Genomic DNA, 23,250 nt, shown 5'->3' with positions numbered 1-23,250 from the left:
ACCATACTGTTTTGGTTATTATAGCTTTGTAGTATAGCTTAAAGTCAGGTAGTGTTATGCTTCCAGCTTTATTTTTTTTGCTCAGCATTGCTTTGGCTACGCATGGTCTTTTATTATTCCATATAAATGTCTGGATAGTTCTTTCCATTTCTGAGAAAAATGTCTTTGGAATTTTGATGGGGATTGCATTGAATTTGTATATGACTTTGGGTAGTATGGACACTTTTACTATGTTGATTCTTCCAATCCAAGAGCATGGGATATCTTTCCATCTTCTTGTATCCTCTCTAATTTCTCTCAGCAGTGGTTTGTAGTTCTCATTATAGAGATTTTTCACCTCCTTGGTTAACTCAATTCCTAAGTATTTTATTTTTTTGGTGGCTATTGTAAATGGGCAGGCTTAGAAAGCCATTTTTAAAGTTAAAGGTAACAATCGTTAAGTAAGCCACATTTGATAAATTAATGCCTCTTTATCTAAAATGGAAAATGAAATATTTCTCCAATATTTACCAAAAAGTTTTGAGTCCTGCAAGTCTGATGAAACTGGATCCACTGTGAACACCAAAGTTTACGTGGGGACACCAGAGGAAACACCAACTAGCTGTCGTTAGAAGCTGGCCATGCAAAGCTTTCACATCAAATTATTTGCTTTTAAGGCTGCCTCTGGATCTCAGGGCTTAATTAATAGAGAAACCTGGCATTACTTTTTTTGAACTTTGTTTTTATTTTAATTCAATCAATGTTCCTCATGTATTTGCTGTTGACCAGGCCACTGTGCTAGACACAGAAGGGATGGACAGGTAAAATACGCATGGTTTTCAAGGACCTCTGCGTTTAATGAGGAAATAACCCATGTGTAACCACCCAGTGGAGTGTGATGAGTATTCTACTTGGGGGACGAGCAGAGGGCTGTGCACACAGGTGGGACCAGTTCTTGGAAAATCAAGGTAACTTCATGGTGGAGGGTACTTCCTTGAAGGATGAGTTCACATTTCTTTGGTGGAAAAGATGGGAAGAAGCTGGGAAAGACTTGGTGTGGATGGGGGATGAGTAGCAGTTTGATGACACAAGAGGGACAAGAAATGTCCTCAAAGGGCTCATGCTGGTGGGATGGAGGAGGAAGACAAGCACACAGGCATTTACAAGACCAAGCACTTGGGCTCTATTGAGAGAGATGCTCAGAACATGTGAAGAGAGGAGAGGGGTAGCCAGAGGAGGACTTGGAGAGCCAGGGGAGGTGTTGCAGAGGGGCTGATAACTGAGCTGAGCTTTGGAGAAGGAGGATTTTAGCAGAGCCCAAGTGTGAGGAGGGCCTTCCCCCAAAGAGCAAACTGCAAGGGTGGAGACCTGGAGGCACGAGGCAGTGTGTCATGTTCTGGAAGTTGTAAATGGTCTGATGGGGCTGGAGCACAGGCTGTAAATGAGGGAGTGTCCAGGCAAGACTGGGAAGTCCACAGGCTCCTTTCCAGGGAGGAACTTTCAAGCTGTCCTAAGGGGATTGAACTAGAAATTCTTTGAGAAAGACAATCCCTGCAAACACGGATGGCCAACTCCTTTCCATTTTAAAGTAAGATGATGTTCCAGTATATAGTCCATCTAAATTTCTTCTTTATGCCCTTGTGATTTTCAAAATATTTGGCCATGCCACCCACAGCCCCATCTCCATCAGTCTCAAGAATCCAGGGTTAATTGGCTGGGGAACTAAGGCTTGCTTCTCCAGTTGTATTAGTTTCCTGTTGATGCTGGAATACTTACCACATCCTTAATTGCTTAAAACAACATAAATTTATTCTCACAGTTCTGGAAGTCAGAAGTCTAAAATCAAGGTGTTGGTAGGGCTGCATTCCTTCCACTGGTTTCAGGGGAAATCTGTCTCTTTCCCTTTTCCTGCATTCCTTGGCTCATGGCCCTTCCTCCCATCACTCCAGCCTCTTGCTTTTGTCATCTCATCTCCTTTTCTGACTCTCATTTGATTACCTCCTTCTTATAAGGATGCTTGTGATTATGTTGGGCCCACAAGATAATCTAGGATAATCTCCCCATCTGAAGATCTGTAACTTAACCATAACTGCAAAGTCCCTTTGCCATATTAGGTAACATTCACAGGTTCTGGGGGTAAGGATGTGGACATCTTTGGAGGGGAGGGGAGCGTTATCAGCCTACCATAATAATACTTGCATTTTGGGGTTGTGAGAATAACCAAGTAACAGGACAATTTCTGCGGTAGTGGGACCACCTGCCAAGTCCCACATCATCTCTGGTTGTTGTCTATGGGAAGTTTAGCAATACTGTTTCCCAGAAAAATGAAAAGGAAAAACCATGCATTCCCAATCCTACCCCTAAGTGTTCTTCTTTTGACATGCGGTGTCAATTAAGGACAGTGACGATAATGAAGTTAAAGATAATAGTTGCCTGAGGCAGTTGGTATAGACTAAAGAGCTCTGTATGCCAACTCCAGAGTTGTATTCTTAGCTCTTGCGAATACATTGATTCTGGGCAAGTCACCTCATTTCCCTGGGCCTTAGTTTCCACATTCTTAAAATAAAAGGATCCTATTCTATTTATTAAGGTCTCTTGCTTTATATTGATGCACTGTGGAGACCAACTGTTGTTTTAAATGTTCCTGCCATTATTTCTGCCATCCAGAGTAATGGGGAGAGAGGAAGGCGGCAGGCAGACCCAGCTCTCAGACGTGCTGAGACTCAGTTTCCAAACGTGCTTTTGGAATGTGATGGATTTTCTTCTCTCTGGATGCATTGACATCACAGCTCTTCAAATCCCTCTGTTTAGACTTCTGTCTCATAACATGAGTTTTTCTTAAAAGTGTCATTCACATGTCTGACCTCCTTTTGCTGGTCTCCTCCCTGGGCTTCAGCCCTTTTTTGTTAGAAGGATTCCCATTTCTTACCTTGTAGAAATCACTGGGCTGGGAGTCATTAGACCCCACTTCCTGTCTCATCTCCATTTGCTAACTGGATGACCTACGGGAATTACTTAATGCAATCTATAAAACGTGGATAATTATATGTCCTCTGCCTACCCCACAGGCCTGTTGTGAGGATCAAATGTGGTAACGGCTGTAAAAGTACTTCAAAAAACATGAGATGCTATTCAAAAACAACATGGCTTGAGTATTATCATTGACCAGGTAAACTTTGGGATTTAGAGGCTTGTGTCCCTTTCTGTAATTTCTTGTATGTGTGCATATGCCTGTGTGCATAAGTATGTGCCTGTGTAGGCATATGCTTGTGTGTCTGTGTGTGCATACATGTGCATGTGTGTGTTTGTGTGCTTGAAAGATTCATTAGTTTGGAAACAGGACAGATGGGAATGGGCCTAGGTCACAGGCTTTGTCTACCCATTCCTGCCTTCCCTGGGAACTGTCCCTGGCTGCGGGTAGGAATCATTTGTTTTTTTGCCTCCTCCTTTCTTGCCCACTTTATTGGAGGCTGTTTGCATTTCATCATTAATAACTATGGAGCAATATATTATTTCTGTCCTAGGGGCCCCTGGAGCTGGGTGGGCCCCTTCATGATGCTAGATAAGAAAACTTGCTCTTAATTAAACTTCACAAAGCCACATGCCGATTTCCTGACTTCAGTCAATACTTAGGGAGTCTTATTACATACAGCGGGGCAGAGACCACATGGCAAGGAGAAGGGAAATCTTTGGCCTTGTCTCTGTTTCTTCTTGGAAAACCTCCCTGGCCATCCTGGGTAGTTAGCAGAGAAAGCAGGTATATCTGTTGGAAATGCGTACTCCACGTTTTTAGTGGTTTCTTTTGTTGTTTTCCTCCTCCAAGAAAAGTTTTGTTTCTTTACCTTCTGAAGCAGGAATACCATTCAGTCCCCGAGTTGTTTGACAAGAAGTTACCTGTTGATGCTAACCCAATAAATGGTATTTTAATATGCTTTGGTCTCTAAATTGGAAACCTCAGCCCTTTCCAGTAAGAGAGTTTGTAGAGGAGCTGGGCCTGCTGGTCTGTACATTTCTGCCTGTAGGTTGGAAAGATTAGAGCCAGATTTTAAGCTTGAGTTACTCTGATCTCAGACAAGGCTCCAAAGAGCCCTTGTTCATTTCTTGTGGCATTTCATTAAGTGTCAGAAGTATTTCATTAGTTATCAGAACAAAGATCACATTTGCCATGAGAATGCTGCATTGAACCTTCTCCAAGTCATTTGTAACTCTGATTCCAGAAGAAAGATATCATGGGTTATGGAAAAAAGACTGACTACAATATGTGTGACTCGGAAGGGGGAATCTCAATTTTACATCTAGAATCCTCTAGGGCTTCTCCTTCAGTGCATACCTGTTGGCAGCCTGAGATGCCTTCATAGAAGGATGGGGGGTATTTCCTGTTGTGTGTGAGTTACTGTCATTTCCTCTGCTCTTCCTACCTGTGGAAGCCTGCACATATTGTTGGTTTAGTCATAGAAATGACAGCCATTTTTACAGCACCTACTGTGTGCCACGTCAACTATATGTGTTATTGGAGCCTCAACCAGCCCCATTCTACAGTTGAGGACTCAGCTGAGATAAAGTAGTCCCTAGCATCCTGTTCCAGTAAGGAAAAGAGTGGGATTTGCTTGACCCCAATGTCCCTGCCCTTCCCACTGTCACCCTGAGCCTATGATGTGGATACAAGTAATTTATAGGCACGTGAGAGGGTTTGGGGGACAGCTGCTGTGGTTGGCTATATTATACATGGCCTGCCTGTTGGTTCTCTGGATAAAGTGCTAATAGTCCCTCAAGGACTTTTAGGTCCTCATTTTCTTATCAATCCATAGGTCCTTTGTTGGATGTATAGTTCTTTTGGCTCTTGTCTATTTACAATTACAAGAGCAGTAACAACTGATGTTTATTGATGGTTTATTGTATCTAGTATGCTAAATAATGCACACCCACCTCACCCCTGCCCCCCAATATCAGGTTCTAATCCCGGGAGCCTGTAAATGCTAATTTATTTGGAAAAAGGATCTTTGCAGATATAATTAAGTTAAGGATCTTGAGATGGGAGATTATCCTGGATTATCAGGGTGGGTCCTAAGTGCTATCATGAGTTTCCTTATATGAGATGGGCAGAAGGAGATTTAGCATGCAGACACAGAGGAGAAAGTGATGTGAAGACAGGCTGGAGAGAGATTTGAAGATGTTGCTTGTGAAGATTGGAGTAACACAGCCACAAGCCATGAATACAGGCAGCCACCAGAAGCTGGAAGAGGCAAGGAAAGAAGTGGTCCCATAGAATCTCAGGAGGGAGCGTGGCCCTGACACCTTGATTTCAGCTTAGTGATACTGATTTTGAACTTTTGGCCTCCAGAGCTGTGAGAGAATGTATTTCTGTTGTCACCAAGTTTGTGGTAAACCCGGGGTCACTCAGATGCACAGCAGCAGTGAGCACTGTGGATGACTTGTTCTTAGGGACATTTGGCTGATTTTCAAACACCATCCTAGAAAATGTTGGGAGGTTGCTCACACAGAGGAATCCAAGACCAATGTTGGTATTTCAGCTCTTTATTAGTTCACAGCTCTTTTTGGTGTCACAGCGCTTTATTGCTTGCAAGCAAGGAGAGCAGGAGAATCAGGCTAGTGTCTCCCCAAATGAAGGAAAGGGGCAGCCTTATATAGCCAAAATTTCCCACCCAAGTTCTCATTTAGGTCCTCTTATGCAAATGAGGGATGCAAGTCTGTTAATTCAGATTGGTTGGTTATGAGACATAGCTCATTGGTCAGTTCTGGAGCCAAATTAGCATTCGGCCCTTAGGGCGGTGTAAAACTGCTGCTACGGGTGCAGGAAGCAAGCTAGGTTACAGAAGCCAAAGTTCACGATTAAGACAGCCAAGCATAAAATTTCTAAAACAGTTTCTTCAGCGGAAGGGGGCAGGTTTAACAATCAGAAAATGCTCAGTTCCCTGCTTCAAAAAGGAGAAATAGCCTGATGGCAATATCTGGAGAGAGAGTCTAAGTCATCTCCTGGAGTCATTGCCCTTAGAAGGACTGTATCTGTTCTGAAGGTTGCTGCTTGGTTTTATTTTGGGAGATCGTTTGGAGGGACAGCCCCATGAGCTTCACCTCTTGGGAGGCCAGTGGGAGAGTGACTGAGGATAGGGTCTTCTTGAGACTTGGCTTTCTGGTGCAAAAAGGGCCTTCTAAACTCTGAGTTCTCCAGAACTACCTTTCTGCTTCCCTTGCCTGGGTTCTTGCCCCCTGACTCCCAGAAGTGTTCCTGAATCCATCTGTGAAAAGACCTCTTTCCTTTCTCATTATTAGAACAAATGTGTCACTTCCCCCTGTGTCCCACCTGCCCTCTCTGCCCCCTTAAGCCTGTGGGATCCTTCTTTCCTGAAGGTTCAGAGCAAACCTGTCAGCTGATTCTCACGCTGGTGTTTAAACTCAGACCTTAAACACGTCGTAGGGAGCAGCGGCGGCGGATCTGGTAAAGCTTGTGGCTAACATGTGTGACAGTGTGTGCCGCACAGTAGGCAGCCACAAGAGCTTTCCTTTTCATCGTCTAATTTCTCTTTCCGTAAGTGATCAGAGTTGTGCCTCTTATCTTCTGCAGACACCAGATAGTTTATTGCCTAGAACAGCCCTGGCAGGAGTTTCAGTCTTCTGAACCTCTGAGAAGACATCTGCATTCAACCTAAACCACTTGCTCGCAGCCTCTTTGAACTTAGCACACAACGTCCTTTCCCCCTTGGCAGGTGATCATAATGGAACAGGGCGAGTTCTAGGAAAATGGAGCTGTCTTTCCAGTTTCAGGCTGCAAACTCCTTGCTATCCAGCTTGCCTCGGATCATGTGGCTCCTTGGTGAGCACACATGTTTCTGGTCCTTGGCTGCTGCTCCCTCCCATTCTTCCTCCACTGAATTTGGGCTCCAAGATCGCTCTAGATGACCACTGGCTACTGACCTAATTTTGCTGGTTCCCTTTGCTTCCCACCCAGATGTGTGGGGCTGCTTTGACTTCTGGCTTATTGAAACTTAGAGTCTTTTGTCTCTGCTAATTAATCTCAAGCAGTAACCATTATTGATGCATTGGTTAAAAATGCTGAGCAATTAAGCTTTGGTTCCTCTTGTGTGTTATTTCAGCAAACATTCACAGAGTGCCTCTGTGTCAGACTCAGGCTAGTCACAGGGATTACACACACACACACACACAGGAGTAAGAAACTGACGAGCTCTGCCCTGGAAAACTAAAAGACTTAGGAGGAAGCCAGGCCCTTAACAATGTTACCAAGATACAGTGTTACTGCCATGGCTAAGGGTGTGCAAACCGCCCCGGAGAGTTAACAGCTGTGTGAGGGAAAGGATAGGGAGCCGATGTTTTTGTTGGGCCTGGAAGTACAGAAGTAGGTAGGGTCGGATTCCAGGTGGGGTCTTGAAGCACAAGAGCCCTGTGTTTGGAAAATGGTGAGTGATACATTATGCCTGGGGCGGATATGGAGGTGGCGGGGAGGGGGGCGACAAGACTGGAGTTGATTCTGGGAAGATAAACTGAGACCAGATGACAAAGGATGGACCATGACATCAAACCAAATGTGCCCTGAAACTGTCTAGGTTTGAACTTTATTTTCTAAGCAGAGACGAGCCATGAGACTCTTTCAAATAGTATGTGCTTAGAAAGACCAATCCAGTGGAGTTTGAAGCCACAATGCATGAGGTTCCTAACTTGCATACCTGACGGACCCAGATGCTGTTAGCCACACTGGGAACACCCACTGGGGTGTTCGCCACCACTGAAGACACTGGATTGGACATCTCGGAGTCACCACTCTTCCTTACATAGGCTGTGTGGACCCAAGCATCTTTAGACTCTAAGAAGCTTCCCGCTGGGCGTGAGACGTGGTGATTTTTTGCGGATCTAAAATCTCTCTGGGAGTGTACAACTTTTGTGTCATTGACAGTGATGTTTCAGTAAAATATTTTGTCTCCCCAGTCTTTGGGGCTTGTGGCCTATTTATAAGTGGGTGTTTTATGTCCAGTCGAAATGTCTGCGCATTTAAGTTTACTGACTTGGTTTCTCTTTTAGATGTTGCTTATACAGCAGACCCAGTGTTAGGAGAGGTCTGATGGCAGATTTCTGCACTTGTTTCTTATGGTCCTCATTTCCATGAACGGTTACACTTAACAACTCAGTGGATAACAGTTTAGTGTTTTTTAAAATATCACTTTCATATATTGAAAACCTGTTCAGAGGCAAAAAAGAAATTAATGGTAGTACAAAAGGGTAAGAGATGGCAGATGAGTCTGCCTCAGCTCAAACCCATTGGCTCGGCTGCCGGGAGGAAATTATTGACCAAAGTTTCATTTTTATCAGTTCAGAAATGTGTCCTGCATATACATGCATTTTCATGTACTGTACACTTTTTAAAATCTTTTCTTTTCCTTTTTAAAGCACAAACGGGAACATTTTTAGTGTCCTCAGTTTAGTGTCTGCTATCTTGTTATTGTGTTTTAGAGATCTTTCTCTATTGGTATATACACATCTGTTTCATTCTTTTAAACAGCTTCATTGTACTGCAATATCTGAATGTATCATGATTTAACTAGCTCCTTTCTCCCCTATTTAAGAATGATGAGATTGTTGTGTCAGGTTTATAATTTATGATCACAACTTAGGTAAGCAAAACATTATTTTTTTATAGGTAAGCTTGGTTCATGAGCCTCTGTTTCTGCTGCTGCAGGAAAGCTCTGCTAGTTCCAGGAAACTCAGATGCTCAGACACTCTGTGTTAACCATGATCAATTCAGGGTTCATACTCAGTGTGGTCAGGACTCTCCTACCTCTCTTGCTCCCCTTCTCCCTGGGGGTCACCTGCATCTCCAGAGAGGGGTTTCTGTGCCGTCTTGGTGAAGGGAGCAAGCTGTCTGCTTTGCTTCACTGGCCACCTTCCACTCATGCTGCGACTACTGCTGAAATTTCTGCGTGTACCCTCCTGGCCTTCAGTCACCAAGGGCCACATGTTCTGTCTCCTCACTAGAACCACGAACACCCTTCGGGTGGCCCACCCGCTCTCAGGTGGCCCCTCCACCTCGACACCTCCTTTCCATGTTCTGGTCAGGTGCCGTATTGGTTGCGGGTTTTCCTATAAAGCCCTTCTCTTTGCAGGCCCTGAGAACAGAATATAGCTGAACACATCTGGATTTCTGTTATGTCCCCAGCCCAGGCCACAGTGTTCTAGCCTAATCTCTGGTTCCTGCCTCTCAGTTCCTCCCTCATCCGCCTGCCTGCCAGTCAAACTCTTACTTTCCTTTGGTTCAGAAAGATAATTCCAAGGTCCTAACACTGTTTTCATAGTCCATAGTATAAGCTATATCTCTGCCCTCTGTGCCCTAGGCTTTGGCCCTTGACTGACAAAGCTCAGTTTTCCAAATTTAGGGAAACCTCTCTTCATGCTGATATTTGGCTCTTCCCTTCTCTGGCACTATAATCCTCAGTGGCATTCTAGAAGAACTGTGAGGAAAAGAAGGGATTACTGAGAGGGAGAAATGCACTGGCTAGTTCCTCAAATCATTGTGCTACCAGCGTTTCAGGTGTCCTGCCAGTTCAGTAGGGCTGCAGTGGAGCCCGTATCTCTGTGCATGTATTTCTACAACCTCTTTCTTTTTTTTTTTTTTTTTTGGTGGCTGGTCGGTACAGGGATCCGAACCCATGGCCTTGGGGTTATAAGACTGTTCTCTAACCAACTGAGTTAACTGGCCAGCCCTACCACCTCTTGAGAAGAATAATTCCTAGGTATAATCCCCACCACCCAGTTTTTTACAAAAATGTCTATAAAAACCTTTTGAAAGATACAAAATGATTTTGGAGAAAATGCATTTCACATGATAGTCACTGCAAATCACATCTCCCTCCCCCCTTTCCCAGGTTAAAGTGCCAAGTGCAAATGCTTTGTCTCCTTGATGAGAGGAGAAAGGGAGGAAGAAGGTGCACATTTTGGGGGCAGGTATCCACTGAGGTAACTTGCAGGTGCCACCTCCCACATTTGTAGCTGGGAGTCTGATACTCAGCTTCTTAGTTCTTCGATGCTAAGACTAGCCAGGTAAATTTGCCCTAAAACATTGGCTCGCTGAGAGTTAGTTTTGGTAAATAACAGTGCAAAGTGAACATGTGGCATAAAGGACCCCTTTATGATTTACATATGGACATTATCCATTAGCTATGGTAAGATTCAGTAGAATCTTAGATTTTTTTCAACAGAACCTAGCACAGAGACTTACATCTGCCCCTAACTCAGCTGTCTCTGGTAATAAATAATCTCCCATCTCACAAGTCTCCTTCCCATCTTCCCTAGGAACAATTTTTATTTCTGTTTACCCAGCAACTCTATGCAAGTCCCCGGCTACAAGGAATGCCACCTCTGTTAATGCTGTAAAGCCTAGAGCCTCCAAGGTTCGGCAGTGCAAGGACACTTTCCACACGAGCGGGGGGCAGCTGGCCTCCTTGCCCCGCTCCCTTTGCTGAGTGCAGTTCCCCAGGGGGCTCTTGGGCTCCCCTCTCCTGGGTCCTAGCAGGCCAGTCCAGGGGCTGCTGCTCTGCTGGATGCCGTGGCCTGTGTGTGGTTCATGTTAGCACAGCTGAGAGAGGCTGGACCTCTTGCAGAGACTTGACTGAGCTCTGAGGGAAGACAAAGTGGAAATAAACATGGAAAGTAGAAGAAATACAAACAGCCTGGCTTTCAGAGGGCAGAGTTCTTCCTCTGCCCATTCCACTCAGTACTGGAAACTAAGGAAAGAGGTGGGAAGCCATCCCCAGGCCACAAGCTGCTGACAGCCTTGCCCAGGTGGCTCTCCAGCTCTGGCAGGCATGCATGGAGCACGCCCTTGACCTCTTACTTCTTTGCTCTTTTGAGCATAAAGGCTGAGTCCCAGCCCCTGCTGAATCCTCCTTTCTATTCCAAGGACCTGTTTCTTCTCTAGGTGTTTGATACCTGGAATGCTGTCACCCAACAGATGAGACTTTTATTCCTACATAGAGAGAGGTGGCTTTGTTCTCAGTGCCACAATAGTTGGACAACCTTTTAATAAAATATAATACTTCATATAACAGAAATTAAAGAAATGCAGTAATGGGGAGGGGGATTCTCTTCCCTTTGACAGCAGCGGTTTGAGCCATTCATGCATTTGTTATTTCAGTTTCTCAATTATCCATTATTGAGCACCTGCTATGTGCTAGTTATCATAGTAGGTTATTGGGATACAAGGCAAATAAGACATAGCCCCTGCCCTGAAAGAGCCAGCTTCTAGTAAGCTAAGGCAGGCATGTAAATAAATAAGCACAACAAAAGATGTTTGTGCTGTGACAGTTACGTGAGGTCCAAAGGAAGGACTAAAGAGAAGGACATCAGTTCTGTGGAGTGGAAGGTTGGGGTGGGGTTTGCACCAGGAAGAACTTCACGTAGGACATAACACTTCTTCAGCTACATCCTGAAGGGAGACTAGGTGGTTGTTTCAGGAGAAGGTGCTGGGAAGGCAGCTGAGGAGAATGAACTGGGTTGGCCTTTCGGGAAACTGCAGGGTGTATGGCGTGCTGATCCACACAGTGGCAGGGCTGACCAGAGGTGCATCAGGAGCCATGCTGTGCAGGCGGGGGTGGCTAAGCCAAGGAGTTTGGACGTCATGCAGAGAGCAGGGGTGAGTGGGAGAGTCAGCCGACTTAAGGGCATTGTGGTACTTGGGAGTAGACAGAGCAGCGGTTCTCACAGTGTGGTTCACAGACCAACAGCATCACCTGGGAACTTGTTAGAAATGCAGATTCTCAGGCCCCGCCCCAGAGCTCCTGAATCAGACTCTTTGCAGGTGAGGTTTAAAAGCCTGTTGTAACAAGTCTTCCAGGTGATTCTGATGCTCACTCAAGTTTGAGAACTACTGAGATAGAGAATACAGGAAAAACTAGAATGTGAACAGTTTTTGTGGGAAGACAATGAATCCAGGCTTGAATGTGTTGAGTTTAAGGTGTCTGTGGGAATCTTTAGGTGCTACTATCAAAGTGCATCTCCTGGGAGCTGCGACAAGGGCCGAATCAGAGGCCAGCCCCAGACCTAGTGAATCAGAAGCTGGGTTTCGACAGGACCCTCAGTTGATTTGTGTGCAGTCTGCAGACTCTAGTCTAGAGATTAGTGGGGTATAGGAGGGTGATGTTCAGGAGAGGGGTCTAGGCAGGAAATAGAAATGTAGGCGTTGCCAGTTACAGGGGATGGTTGTAGATGACGCATTTCCAAGGTGAGTGGACAGTTGGGAAGAGGACGAGCGGATGTGGTGTCTGCTTGAGTCATCACACCGGATGCTCAGCATTAACATCACGGAGCTCGCGACCCATTGAGCCCCTGGATGGCAGCCAGCCTGTTGTAGGGGGAAAATGCCCTCTGCAGCCATTATCTCAAGAAGCAACCATTTCCCCAGACACTCACCCACTGGATGAACTAGGACTGGAACCTGGTGTCAGAACCCTTCCTTTCCACTGTTGTGTTCTTGTTGTTGAGCCGTACTGTGGGGGAAGGGGCTTTGCATTTACTTATGTTGTCAGTCCTGAAATGTGAGCAAGTTGGGAAAAAAAAATCACATATGATGCTCAATAGATGCTCATAGAAGTGGCTCAATAAAGGTTTGTTAAATGTTGGTGGACATTTAACTGTGGGGAAACAAATGATAAAAACTGCTTGCAGATTCAAACAACGTATTTCCATCATCACCTCAATTTGATGTTTATAATGTCTTTGTGTTACCAAACCAAATGGAGTTTGTTTGCTTGCATGCAACAGAAAACCAAACACTGAAGCTCTGGTCTTTGCAGCAGAAAAAAAGGTTTATTCACAAGGCAGTCACGTGAGAAGATGGGAGATTTGTATCTCAAATCTGTCTTGTCCACAGCAGGAAAGGAGGTGTATTTATGGAGAAGTGGTTAGGGGTGGTGCAAGGCATGAGGATTGTGATGGATTAAAAGGTTTGAAGGAGTTCCCCAGCAACCTGTCCAGGCTCAAGCCATCTGCATGCCTCTGCATGTTCAGAAAATGGCAGCATTAGCAGGATCTGGAGGTGGAGTCTTCAGCCCTCTGATGTCAGAAGGCTGCCCATGAGACATCAGGCAACCGATGTAGAGAGGTCTGCGGCTCAACCAGCCTAGCCTGGTTTGGGTTGGACCAAGCTAACTCCAACAACCCAGAAAAACACCTTAGGCACACAACTCATGAGATCTGTGCCACAGGTGTAATCTTAAAAGGCAGATGGGAAGAAACAATGAAATGGTCAGTTGTGGAATTTTACTGAAAGGACGAGCAATTTAAACAGGGAATAAATTTTAACTAAAAAGCCATAGTTAACACTTGTAAGCAGACAAGATGGGAATTACTCATGGTCTTATTTTAAAAAAAACAAAAGCCCATAGCTTTATTGAGATAGAATTTTCATACCATGAAATTCACCATTTTAAAGTGAATAATGCAGTTGTTTTAGTATATTCACAAGCGTGTGTGACTGTCACCACTATCTAATTGCAGAATGTTTCCATCACCCCAAAAAGAAACCCCCTGCCCTTTAGCAATTGCTCCCTCTTCTGCTTCCTTGAGCCACTGGCAACCACTTTCTGACTCTGGATTTGCCTATTCTGGACATTTCATATGAATGAAATCTTACAGTACGTGTCTGGCTTTTTTCACTTAGAGTGTTTTTGAGATTCATCTGTGTTGTAGTATATTATCAGCACTTCATCCTTTTTATGGCTGAATAATAATCTACTGTGTGGATATGCCATGTTTTGTCTATCCGTACATCAGGTGATAAGCATTTGGATTGTTTCTATCTTTTGGCTATTATGAATAATGCTGCTATGAACATTCATGTACAAGTTTATGTGTGAATGTATGTTTTCATTTCTCTTGGGTGTATACCTAGGATTGGAATTGCTGGGTCATATGGTAACACTACATGTAGCTTTTTGAGGAACTTCCAGATAGTTTTCCAAAGTGACTGTACCATTTCGTATTCCCACTAGAAATGCATGAGGGTTCCAGTTGGTATTCCCCAACACTTATTATCTGTTTTTAAAATTATAGCCATCCTAGTGATGTGCAGTGGTCTCACTCTCATTTTGTAGGTAAGAAAACTGAGGTGCATAATTACAGTGTTTGTAGGGCTCGTGAATGGCCAAGCTAGAACTTTTTGCTTGTTTTTTTTTAAATTTTATTTTTAAAATTAATATTAAATTAATATCATTTTTAATTGGCAAATCATAATTGTATACATTTATGACGTACAATGTTATGTTTTAATATATGTATATGATATAGAATTATTCAATCAATCTAATTAACATGTCCATCACCTCATTTCCCTATCATTTTTTATGGTGAGACATTTGAAATTTACTTTCTTAGTAATTTAGAAATATATAATACATTATTATTGACTATAGTCACCCTGCTGGCAATAGATCTCAAAACTTATTCCTCCTGTCTATCTGAAATTTTATACTCTTTGGTCAACAGCTCCCCATTTCCTCCCCGCAACCACCACCACCCAGCCTCTGGCAACCACCATTATACTTGTTGCTTCTATGAGTTCAACTTTTAGATTAGATTTCATATGTAAGTGTGATTATGCAGTATTTGTCTTTCTGTACCTGGCTTATTTCACTTAGCTTACTGTCCTTCAGGTTCATCCACATTGTCACAAATGATAGAATTTCCTTATTTTTTAAGGCTGAATAGTATTTCATTGTGTATGTATACCACATCTTCTTTATCCATTTATCCATTGATGGACACTTAGGTTGATTCTATATCTTGGCTATTGCGAATAATGCTGCAATAAACTTGGGAGTGCAGACCTGTCTTTGACATATTGATTTCAATTCCTTTGGTTATATACCCAGAAGTGGGATTGATGGATTATATGGTAGTTCTATTTTTAGTTTTTTGAGGAACCTCCATACAGTTTCCATAATGGCTGTACTAATTTACATTCCCACAGTGTACAAGAATTTCTCATCCTAGTCCTGGCCCTGTTTGAAGAAATTGAGCCATGAAATGATTCAGTAACTTACCCAAAGTTTCAAAACTAGTAAGTGGCAGAGCAGGGATTCAGACTCAGGAAACCTGGCCTCTGGGTCCTTTTCATGGACTACTGCACTACACTGACTCCCACATCTTTGATCTCCAAACCGTGCTTTTTCTGTTTCTTTCTCAAAGCCTAACTTTTATAAATTAGCCAGAGCTTTGACAAGTGGGGAACCCAAAGTAAAATCCCAGAGATGAGTTCTGGGGATACCAAGCAGAGCTAATCAGCTTAGCTGCACTGGCACCAACTGCATGCTCTGCTGGAAGGGTTAACTGGCCACACAGATCTCCTCAGCCCCATCTGTGCTTATTATCACAACTCTACATAAATCTGCCCAGTTCCATGGAGGCCCTGCAGGTGGCCAGATGGACTCTGTCCTGGCGGGGAAGGGGCCATTCTGAACCGTCAGGATTATTAGCTTTGACTGGTCATAAGGAAAACAAATGTTCTCCTAGCCAAATGGAATGAATCTTCCACTCGTTCAAGTGTTCTGAGTCAAGTACTCACAAATTTAATCCCTCATAATCACACCCTAATTGGTTGCTCATTCTCATTAGTCTGTTTATCAGAATTAACTGGTTAACTGTGTTTGCATTGTCTTCCCAGTGATGTTGCTTTTTCAGTGGGTTTTGAATGGTTCTCTGATTAGGCAGAGACTCCCACAAGGCAATGTGAATACAAAAATATACATTTGTGCATGTATATGTTATCCCTCTCGGGGTGATGGGCAGCTTTGGGAAAGACGCTTACACAAGTCATCAGCCGACAGCAGGTTCTTCCTCTGCTCCCCAAGGGTAAGGTCAGGTCAGTCTCTGCTCATCAGTGCTCACTCAGTGAGCTGCATAGAGCAGGGCAGCCCATCCCAGACAAGCAGATCTTTTATATATGCCACAAACTCAGAGGTTTTTTTTTTTGTTTTAATTTCATTGCTGTCTTTCTCCATTAAAAATGCTGTTTTGCTGTTGAATTTTCACCTTTTTGTTTGAATTTTCAATTCTGTTCTATGACTGTGTTCCTCAAAGCTATGAGTCTGTGGATCAGCAGTGCTGGCGTCTGCTGGGAGCCTGTTGGAAATGCAGACTCTGAGGCTGCACCCTGGACCTCCTGAACCAGATATGTCAGCTTAATAATAGCCCATGTGATTCCTGTCCACATTCAAGTTTGAGAGGCACTGTTGCACATATCTTTGTTTCTCTATTACCTCCAGCTAGGGTCTGCACCCAGTATTTACTTTGAGGCTAGAATTTTTGGTAGGCTTTCAGATCTTGAAAACACACACCCAGAAATTCTTTCCTTTGCCTTTGCATGATGTCATTCATTATACCTGGCCTGCCACAAAAAAGAAAAAGGCATATTACGTCCAAGTTATATATATATTTAAGACTAACATTAATTTCATCTCTTAAAGCGCCATCATTAATAGAGTCCCAAGTGTTGCCAAGATTAATTGAGAAATGCCTAAGGGCAAAATAAACACTGAAGCATGGTTGAATTCAAAACCATATCAACTAAGAATGAAGGTGCAATTAGTGATAAAGATGTTAATAATTAGTTGTGGTCTGTTAAATTTTATATTCAGTGGTTCTGTAGAGTGAAGAAATAATTTCTTCATGAGAGCAAAAATCAATGTTTCACCTTGATTCTTATTTTAATGTGCTTATTTTAATGGGGCCATCCTGCAGAAACCCTTGGGCACATTTCCAGTTTTACTTAAATGTAGAATTAATTATTATCGAAGCATATAATTTTAGAGTTGGAGCGACCTTGGCTGTCATTTGATCCAGTTCAGTCGTTTTACAAAAAAAAAGTAAGAGTTAGATGACTTAACTTAAATCTTTCCACAGAGTGCTGGAACCTGTGCTTCCCAGCCTCAGACCAGTGAAGGGGAATCCTTTCCAGAGCCCTCCAGACAGAAGTGCCTCAGAGTCCCCAAAGTACCATTTATTGTATTACCCCACCATGCATTGTGTTCTAGTTGCTTTCAGTTGTCAGGTTGGGGTCTTGAGATCCATGTCTGATTCATTTTTGTATTTCTTCACCATTTCTAGCTCTGTATTTAGCAAACAGTAGTTGCACCAATGCAGTGGTGTTCTGGGGCTGGTTTTCACCTGCTCAATAGAACCAATTGTATCTTCACATTGGTAGCTCTCAATTGGCCATGGTAGGAGTATTTACACCATAGAAATAGGCAAATGCTACAAATCAGGGCTTTTTTCTCCCCTGGAAATCCAGTTGTTAAATATTTACCGGCACATCTCTGTTTACATGATTTTCATATGGTCACATGAGGCAATGAGTCTTTACAAAATCTAAAGATCCATGCCAGTGTGAAGACGATCATTTACCCATTGCTCAGCATGGGCTGCCTCAAGAGTGATGGAGTAGCCACCCCTCTGGAATCTTTCCAGGCTTAAGGGCAGTGCAAGTCAAGCCTCAGGACTGCATTAAGAATGTGGTTGCTTAACTAAGTTCCACTTACAGGGAAAAGCTCTGTGGGCATTAATGGTAGTGGAAACAGGGTCTGAAATAATAGGTGCAGTTAGTGGGGAAAAAATATATTATCAGAAAAAAATGAACAGGAAAGTTACTATGCCTGAAATTGCAATCATATCTTTATACTTCTCAAAAAAACTTTCAGTGGCTCCCTGTAACCTACAAAAATGCCCTATCTGCCAGACATAAGAATCACTCACTGACCACAGCTCACTGTTCTAACCCCATTCCAACCACTCACATCAGCCTGTGTTCATCCACTGTTGATTCCCACCTTCGTGCTACCTTCCCGCCTCTGTGGAGCCTCTGTTCCAGCCTCCATGGCACTCCCTTCTTCTGGAACATCTGCTTTCTTCTACTTCCCAGTTCCACGACAGGCTTTCTCCCAAGCTTCTTTTCATATCTTTTCCCCTCTACCATGGACCAGAGCTTCTGAGTTAACATTTAAATTTGTACAACTCTGATCATCTCTCTTGTGTGTCTTTCCTTTAGGAGCAAGACCCGAGGTCCCATCGGCCCTGGCAAGTACGGCTATGGTAAGGCCCCGTACATCTTACCGCTGCAGACGGACACAACACACATGCCACAGAGGCTTCGCAGACAGAGGCCCCCAGCCCAGCATCCCAAGTCCCAGGGGGCATCTGCTCCTGGCCGTGGCTACAGCCCCCCGGCCCACCAGCTCCCCCAACATGGGCCTCTGTACCAAAGTGACAGTGGCTCTCGTTCTGGACTGCAGGCCTCGGAGGCCTCCGTCTACCAGCTGCCTTTGACCCATGACCACGGCTTTCCTGCAGCTTCAAGTCTCTTCCACAGCCTGGAAACCAGCAACACCCATGGCCTGGGGGCCCACGGGGCAGCTCAGAGCTTCTCCCAGCCTGCCCGATCTACGGCAATCTCGTGCATTGGGGCCTATCGGCAGTACAAGCTTTGCAACACCAACGTGAGTACATACCACCTTGTACTGGGCCTGGCAACAGCTGCTACTCTATCCTTCTGTTGGTTGGCCCTGAGCACGTGGAAGGCAGTGAGGGCAGGTGTTTCAGACCACCTTAACACACCTTTTTATCTTCCCTCTTTCCTCCCCATATTGTTTTCTTTTTTATAAGGTTATTGCCTTTGTAACTTATGCATAGCTTATTGGATCACTTTTTGACAGTCACTTGATGATGGTATTAGTTAGCTGTTGCTGCTTAACAAACAACCCCCCAATTGTCAGTGGCTTATAACAACCATATTTATTCTTTGCTTATGAGTCTGTGGGTTAAGGGCAATTTGGCTGATTTAAACCAACCAGTGGTTGTGCCAAGGAAATGGGTGTTTTGGGAGGTACTGTCGTAAGTTTCCTGGAGGCTCCCTGCTGTTTGCAGCATAAATGCTTTGGGTATTGTATCGTGAGGAATTCTGATAGTGAAGTCATGAAGAGTCTCCTCCTCTTAGGAAGGACCTGGAACAGCTGGGGTGATCAATGGCACTCAGAGACCTCTGGGCAGCAGTTATTAATTGATGTGGAAGTATTTTGATATCTTAAGAAGCAGTACAGTATATAGTGATATATATAGGCTGATACCCACTTTGGATATTATCTCAATAAGTGCTTATTGATTCCATCTTTATGTGTATTAATAATATCTACCATTATTAAAAACTCACAACAAGCTTGGCCCTGTGCTCAGCACTTTTCTTACTTACCCCATTTAATCCTCTCCATGTGAGTTTGCTATACTCGCTATTTTACAGTTGCAAAGAGAGAAAGTCACTTGCTGAAGATACCACAGCTAGTGAGTAGTAGAGCAAATTATTAATGTAAACTATAGAAGGTGGCCAAATGTGTTTTTTATATATCAAAGACTGTGTATAAAAGAGAAAGGAATGAGAGGATGTTGAGGTTAGATTTCCAAGTTGCTATATCTTTCATTAATAATTTAATCTGCCTTAATACTCTGTTACTGGGTAATAGGACAGCTGTTATATATTAGCTTCAGTTTCCTCATTAAGGATATATTTCCTGCTATGGAATCTGTAGAAATGACTTAATTTGTGATCTTAATAATTCCTCTGAATGCCTGAATTGCTTTTTAGTTTGTTCTTCCATTGATAGACTTCAGGAATTATTAATTTTTATAAAGCAGCAATTTTTATAAAGCCATTACTCATCAGTCAACCAATAAGTTTTAATTGAGCATCACTGCTTGTCTTGTAACAGACTAGGTGCCATGGGGGAGAAAAGAGAAAAGTTATATTATGTACCTCATAGAGTTGTTCTGAGGCTCCAGTGAGGTGATGTTAAGAAGTGCTTTGTATATTGAAAAGCAAGTAATTCCTTGTGTTCATGATTAGATCTAGTCCTTGTTCTTGAATATCCATTGCTGTTCTTTTAAAATGAAATGAATTCATTTGTAATGTAGAACACATTCTCCCATTGACGAGTACATCTCAGTTTTGAAGACCAAACAAACCATAAAGAGGAGGGAAAAGAGAGAGAGCATTTGGCATGTATGTGGCACTGATATCTGCTTAGCATTTCTTTCATTTAACTTACATTTTTAAAGCATGTACTTTTTGCCAGACATATGCTGCCAATAGCAGGGTTGTTCTCCCAAGTGGAAGCTGTGGCTTCCCTGGGTGCTGGGGTAATTGCACCACTGAGAAGACTGAATTGCAAGAATCTTGGAAAATTCTTGTGAGTTCATGATGCCTTCTGGTATTTTGGAAGTACGCAAAACAAAGTCTCCAAACAAGAGGAAAGAAGTAAATGTTGACATATTATTGTGTGTATAGGTTTAATCTCTTCTCTCCACTGTGACATTCTGAACAGTGCCTACACAGTGCCTCCCCAGTGCACCCCACTGCCCCAAGTCTACGTCCTACTTGCCTTAGTGAGACATGTCCTTCCTTAGAGATCCCTTTATTGCATATCTTATTTCTATAAGCCCATGGCTTCTTGTGTCTTGGGCCACACCCCATGATCTCATTCAAACTCCCTCTGTCAGGGGTCCCCAAGACTACTCCTAGTTGATGGTTCTAAGTGAACTCACAAGACTCAGCATATAGTCCTACTCACAGCTATGATTTACTATGGTGAAAGGATTAAACAAATAAAGCAAAATCAGTAAAGAGAAAGGCACATGAGGAAACCAGTCCACATGAAACCAGACACAGGCTCCCAAGAGTCCACTCCCACTGGAGTCACACAGGATGTGCTTAATTTTTCCAGCAAGGAATTGTTACAACACGTATGAAATGTTGTCTACCAAGGAAGTGCTCCCTTGTGCCCAAGAGTTTTATTGAAGGCTGGTCACATAGGCATCCTCTGCCTGTCACATACCAAAATTCCAGATGCTCAAAAGGAAATACAGTTTATATAGCATAAATTATACCATTTGTACAAACAGTGTAGGCACAGTGAGTCACTCTTATCATTTAAGGAGTGATGAGAACTCTCCCAAAATCCAAGTTCCCAGATGCCAGCCACAGACCAACTTTGCAAACAGGCCTTTCTAAGGAGAGTAGTCGCAGTTCTGCTATGTGACGTCTTTTTTACGCTTTCCCTGTATGGACCCATGTGCTCCAGCATCTTAGCATAAATGATCTCACCTATACATTTACGTATCTTCTGTAATGCCCAACATGAGGAAATGATAGGAATCCCCAAATTATATAGCTCTTCCTACTCAAAGAGGAAGAAGGTGTAGGACAGTATTGTGAAAAATCTTACAAATCTAACAGGGAATGCAGGTGATCTCTGATGTCCTCTCCAGAGATTAAAAAATAATGCATGCATCTATAGATCTCTCCTACTTCTTATCTGGGAGAAGAAAAAGAAGGGGATGAAGGCCAGGCAGGTTGGAAATATCCACTGATTTCAGATCTCCATCCCTTAAACAAAGTGCCCAGTATATTCCACCCCAATTTTGATGGAACACCCCTTTCTAAGCCTACTCCAACAGTAGAGGGCTCAGTTCTGAGCTGTCTGGTAATGAATATGATGAGTGGCCTGGATTGGGGCAAATGTGTTTGCAGGCTTTATATCTTAGAGCAGCATCTATCTCATCACTGGTCATGGCCCCTCCTTCAATCCCCTAATGGTCCAGTGGGAGAGAAGTCCCATAGGCAGCTACTTGTCAGTCATTGCACTTGGTTCTGGGGCACTTAGACAGCAGGAAGAACTCTGAGAGCATGGGGCAGGGGCCATGGGATGGGGAAGACTGCACTGAGGAGGGAACAGTTAAACCAGGCTTTCAAAGATAGCCTTGAAAAAAGAGAAACGGGCATTTGGGAGCAAAAGAAACAGCTTAGCCACAGACAAGGAGGCAGGATTGTATCAGAAACTCTGGAGCTGCCGTGCCTGCCAGGTGGTAGGAACCTTCCTTTCCCTTCCCGCCACCCCCTATTCAGTTTAAATAATCAGTCTCAATGGGGAATTTATTCTTTAATTTTTTGAAATGCAGAAGTGTCACATGGGCCTTGCTTGATCTTCATACATGAGATAGATGAGAGCAAAACGTTTTTACACACAGTGAAAAGCCAGAAAGCAATTCTAATCTGCTGGTTTAATTGGGTGTTAGACCTGCAAGACAGTAAGAGACATATGCTTGGTTTTGGTGGTGAAGCTGAGCTAGATGCAAACTCCAGCTTTGATACTGAGGAGCTGAGTGTCCTTGGGCAAGTCACTTAACTCTGAGGACCATCTGTAAAGTGGGGATAATATCTACCCAACTCCTCAGGGTTGATGTGAGGTTCAGATAAGATCAGGTATGTAAGAGCTTGGCATGATGCTGACACATTTTTGGTAAATAAATTGTTTGGACCTGGGTAAGGGTATGTGACTTACACACCTCTCTGCAGATAGAAATGGAGGAAGGTCTCCCCATATCTGAACATCTTCCAGGTTCTAAGTGGTAACTCATGAAGCTTACGGATCAAATGGCCGGACTCGGTCAGAGTCCCTCTGTGTTAGCTGTGATTGAGAGTCCTCTTCTTTTGTCTAATAATAAAACAAGACCCAGCAATTCAGCTGTGATGTACTTTCAGTGTAATCCAACCTTGGGTCATAGTTTTAAGGTGATAAAAGTGAAACAATAGATAACCAACATCATGCCAATGAATTTGTCACACCCTCCAGTGTGCCTGTTTAATATTAAGCCCTACCTTGTGATGTCATCTGGGAATTTTAAGCATTCCATCATATCTTCAAGCTTGTTCGATTCATATGAGATGTCTTCTATGAAATACTGCAAAATCAAAAAATGTCAGCGTTAATGACCTCTGAATATCGACTTTAAAGATAAAGAAGGTGGTTTCTTTTCTTTTCCTTGGCTACAATGTATATGAGGAAGTTAAGGTGACACACCCCAGTCTAGACAGAGAATCTGTGGTCTTTTCAAGCGGGCATCAATCTTAGACATCTAGTGCAACACTCTCCTTCAGCCAGCCTGTATGTGGTCGAGGCAAGATTCCATCTCGTCCCAAGTCTATTAAACACTCATTATTGTAGGTTCTTACTTGGAGTTCATAAACACAGCATTGACATTGATTGAGGTGGGTCAGGTGTTAGGCTGTGGGTCAGGGACACTGATATTAGAGCAAGCTCTCACCCTAAACATCTTGGAGTCCAGTGGGAGAGAGAGACTCATAAATAAATAATAACTGTGCAGACCATACATACCACTACACATGCCATGTAGGCACGTTGAAATCCGCAG

General features: G+C 43.4%; 1 protein-coding gene across 1 annotated transcript in view; it reads left to right on the top strand.

The window, feature by feature from the left end:
* The window catches only part of LOC134372567 (thrombospondin type-1 domain-containing protein 4-like), a 66,238-nt gene that overhangs the window by 11,041 nt on the left and 31,947 nt on the right, over window positions 1–23,250 (top strand). Inside the window, exon 3 of the mRNA XM_063090029.1 lies at window positions 18,041–18,488. Within this exon, the coding sequence (XP_062946099.1) occupies window positions 18,041–18,488 (448 nt within the window). The remainder of the gene's footprint in view (window positions 1–18,040; window positions 18,489–23,250) is intronic.

This window comes from Cynocephalus volans, chromosome 3 (genome assembly GCF_027409185.1).
Source record: "Cynocephalus volans isolate mCynVol1 chromosome 3, mCynVol1.pri, whole genome shotgun sequence".
NCBI lineage: Eukaryota > Metazoa > Chordata > Mammalia > Dermoptera > Cynocephalidae > Cynocephalus > Cynocephalus volans.
This window is presented reverse-complemented; position numbering and strand designations above follow the sequence as displayed.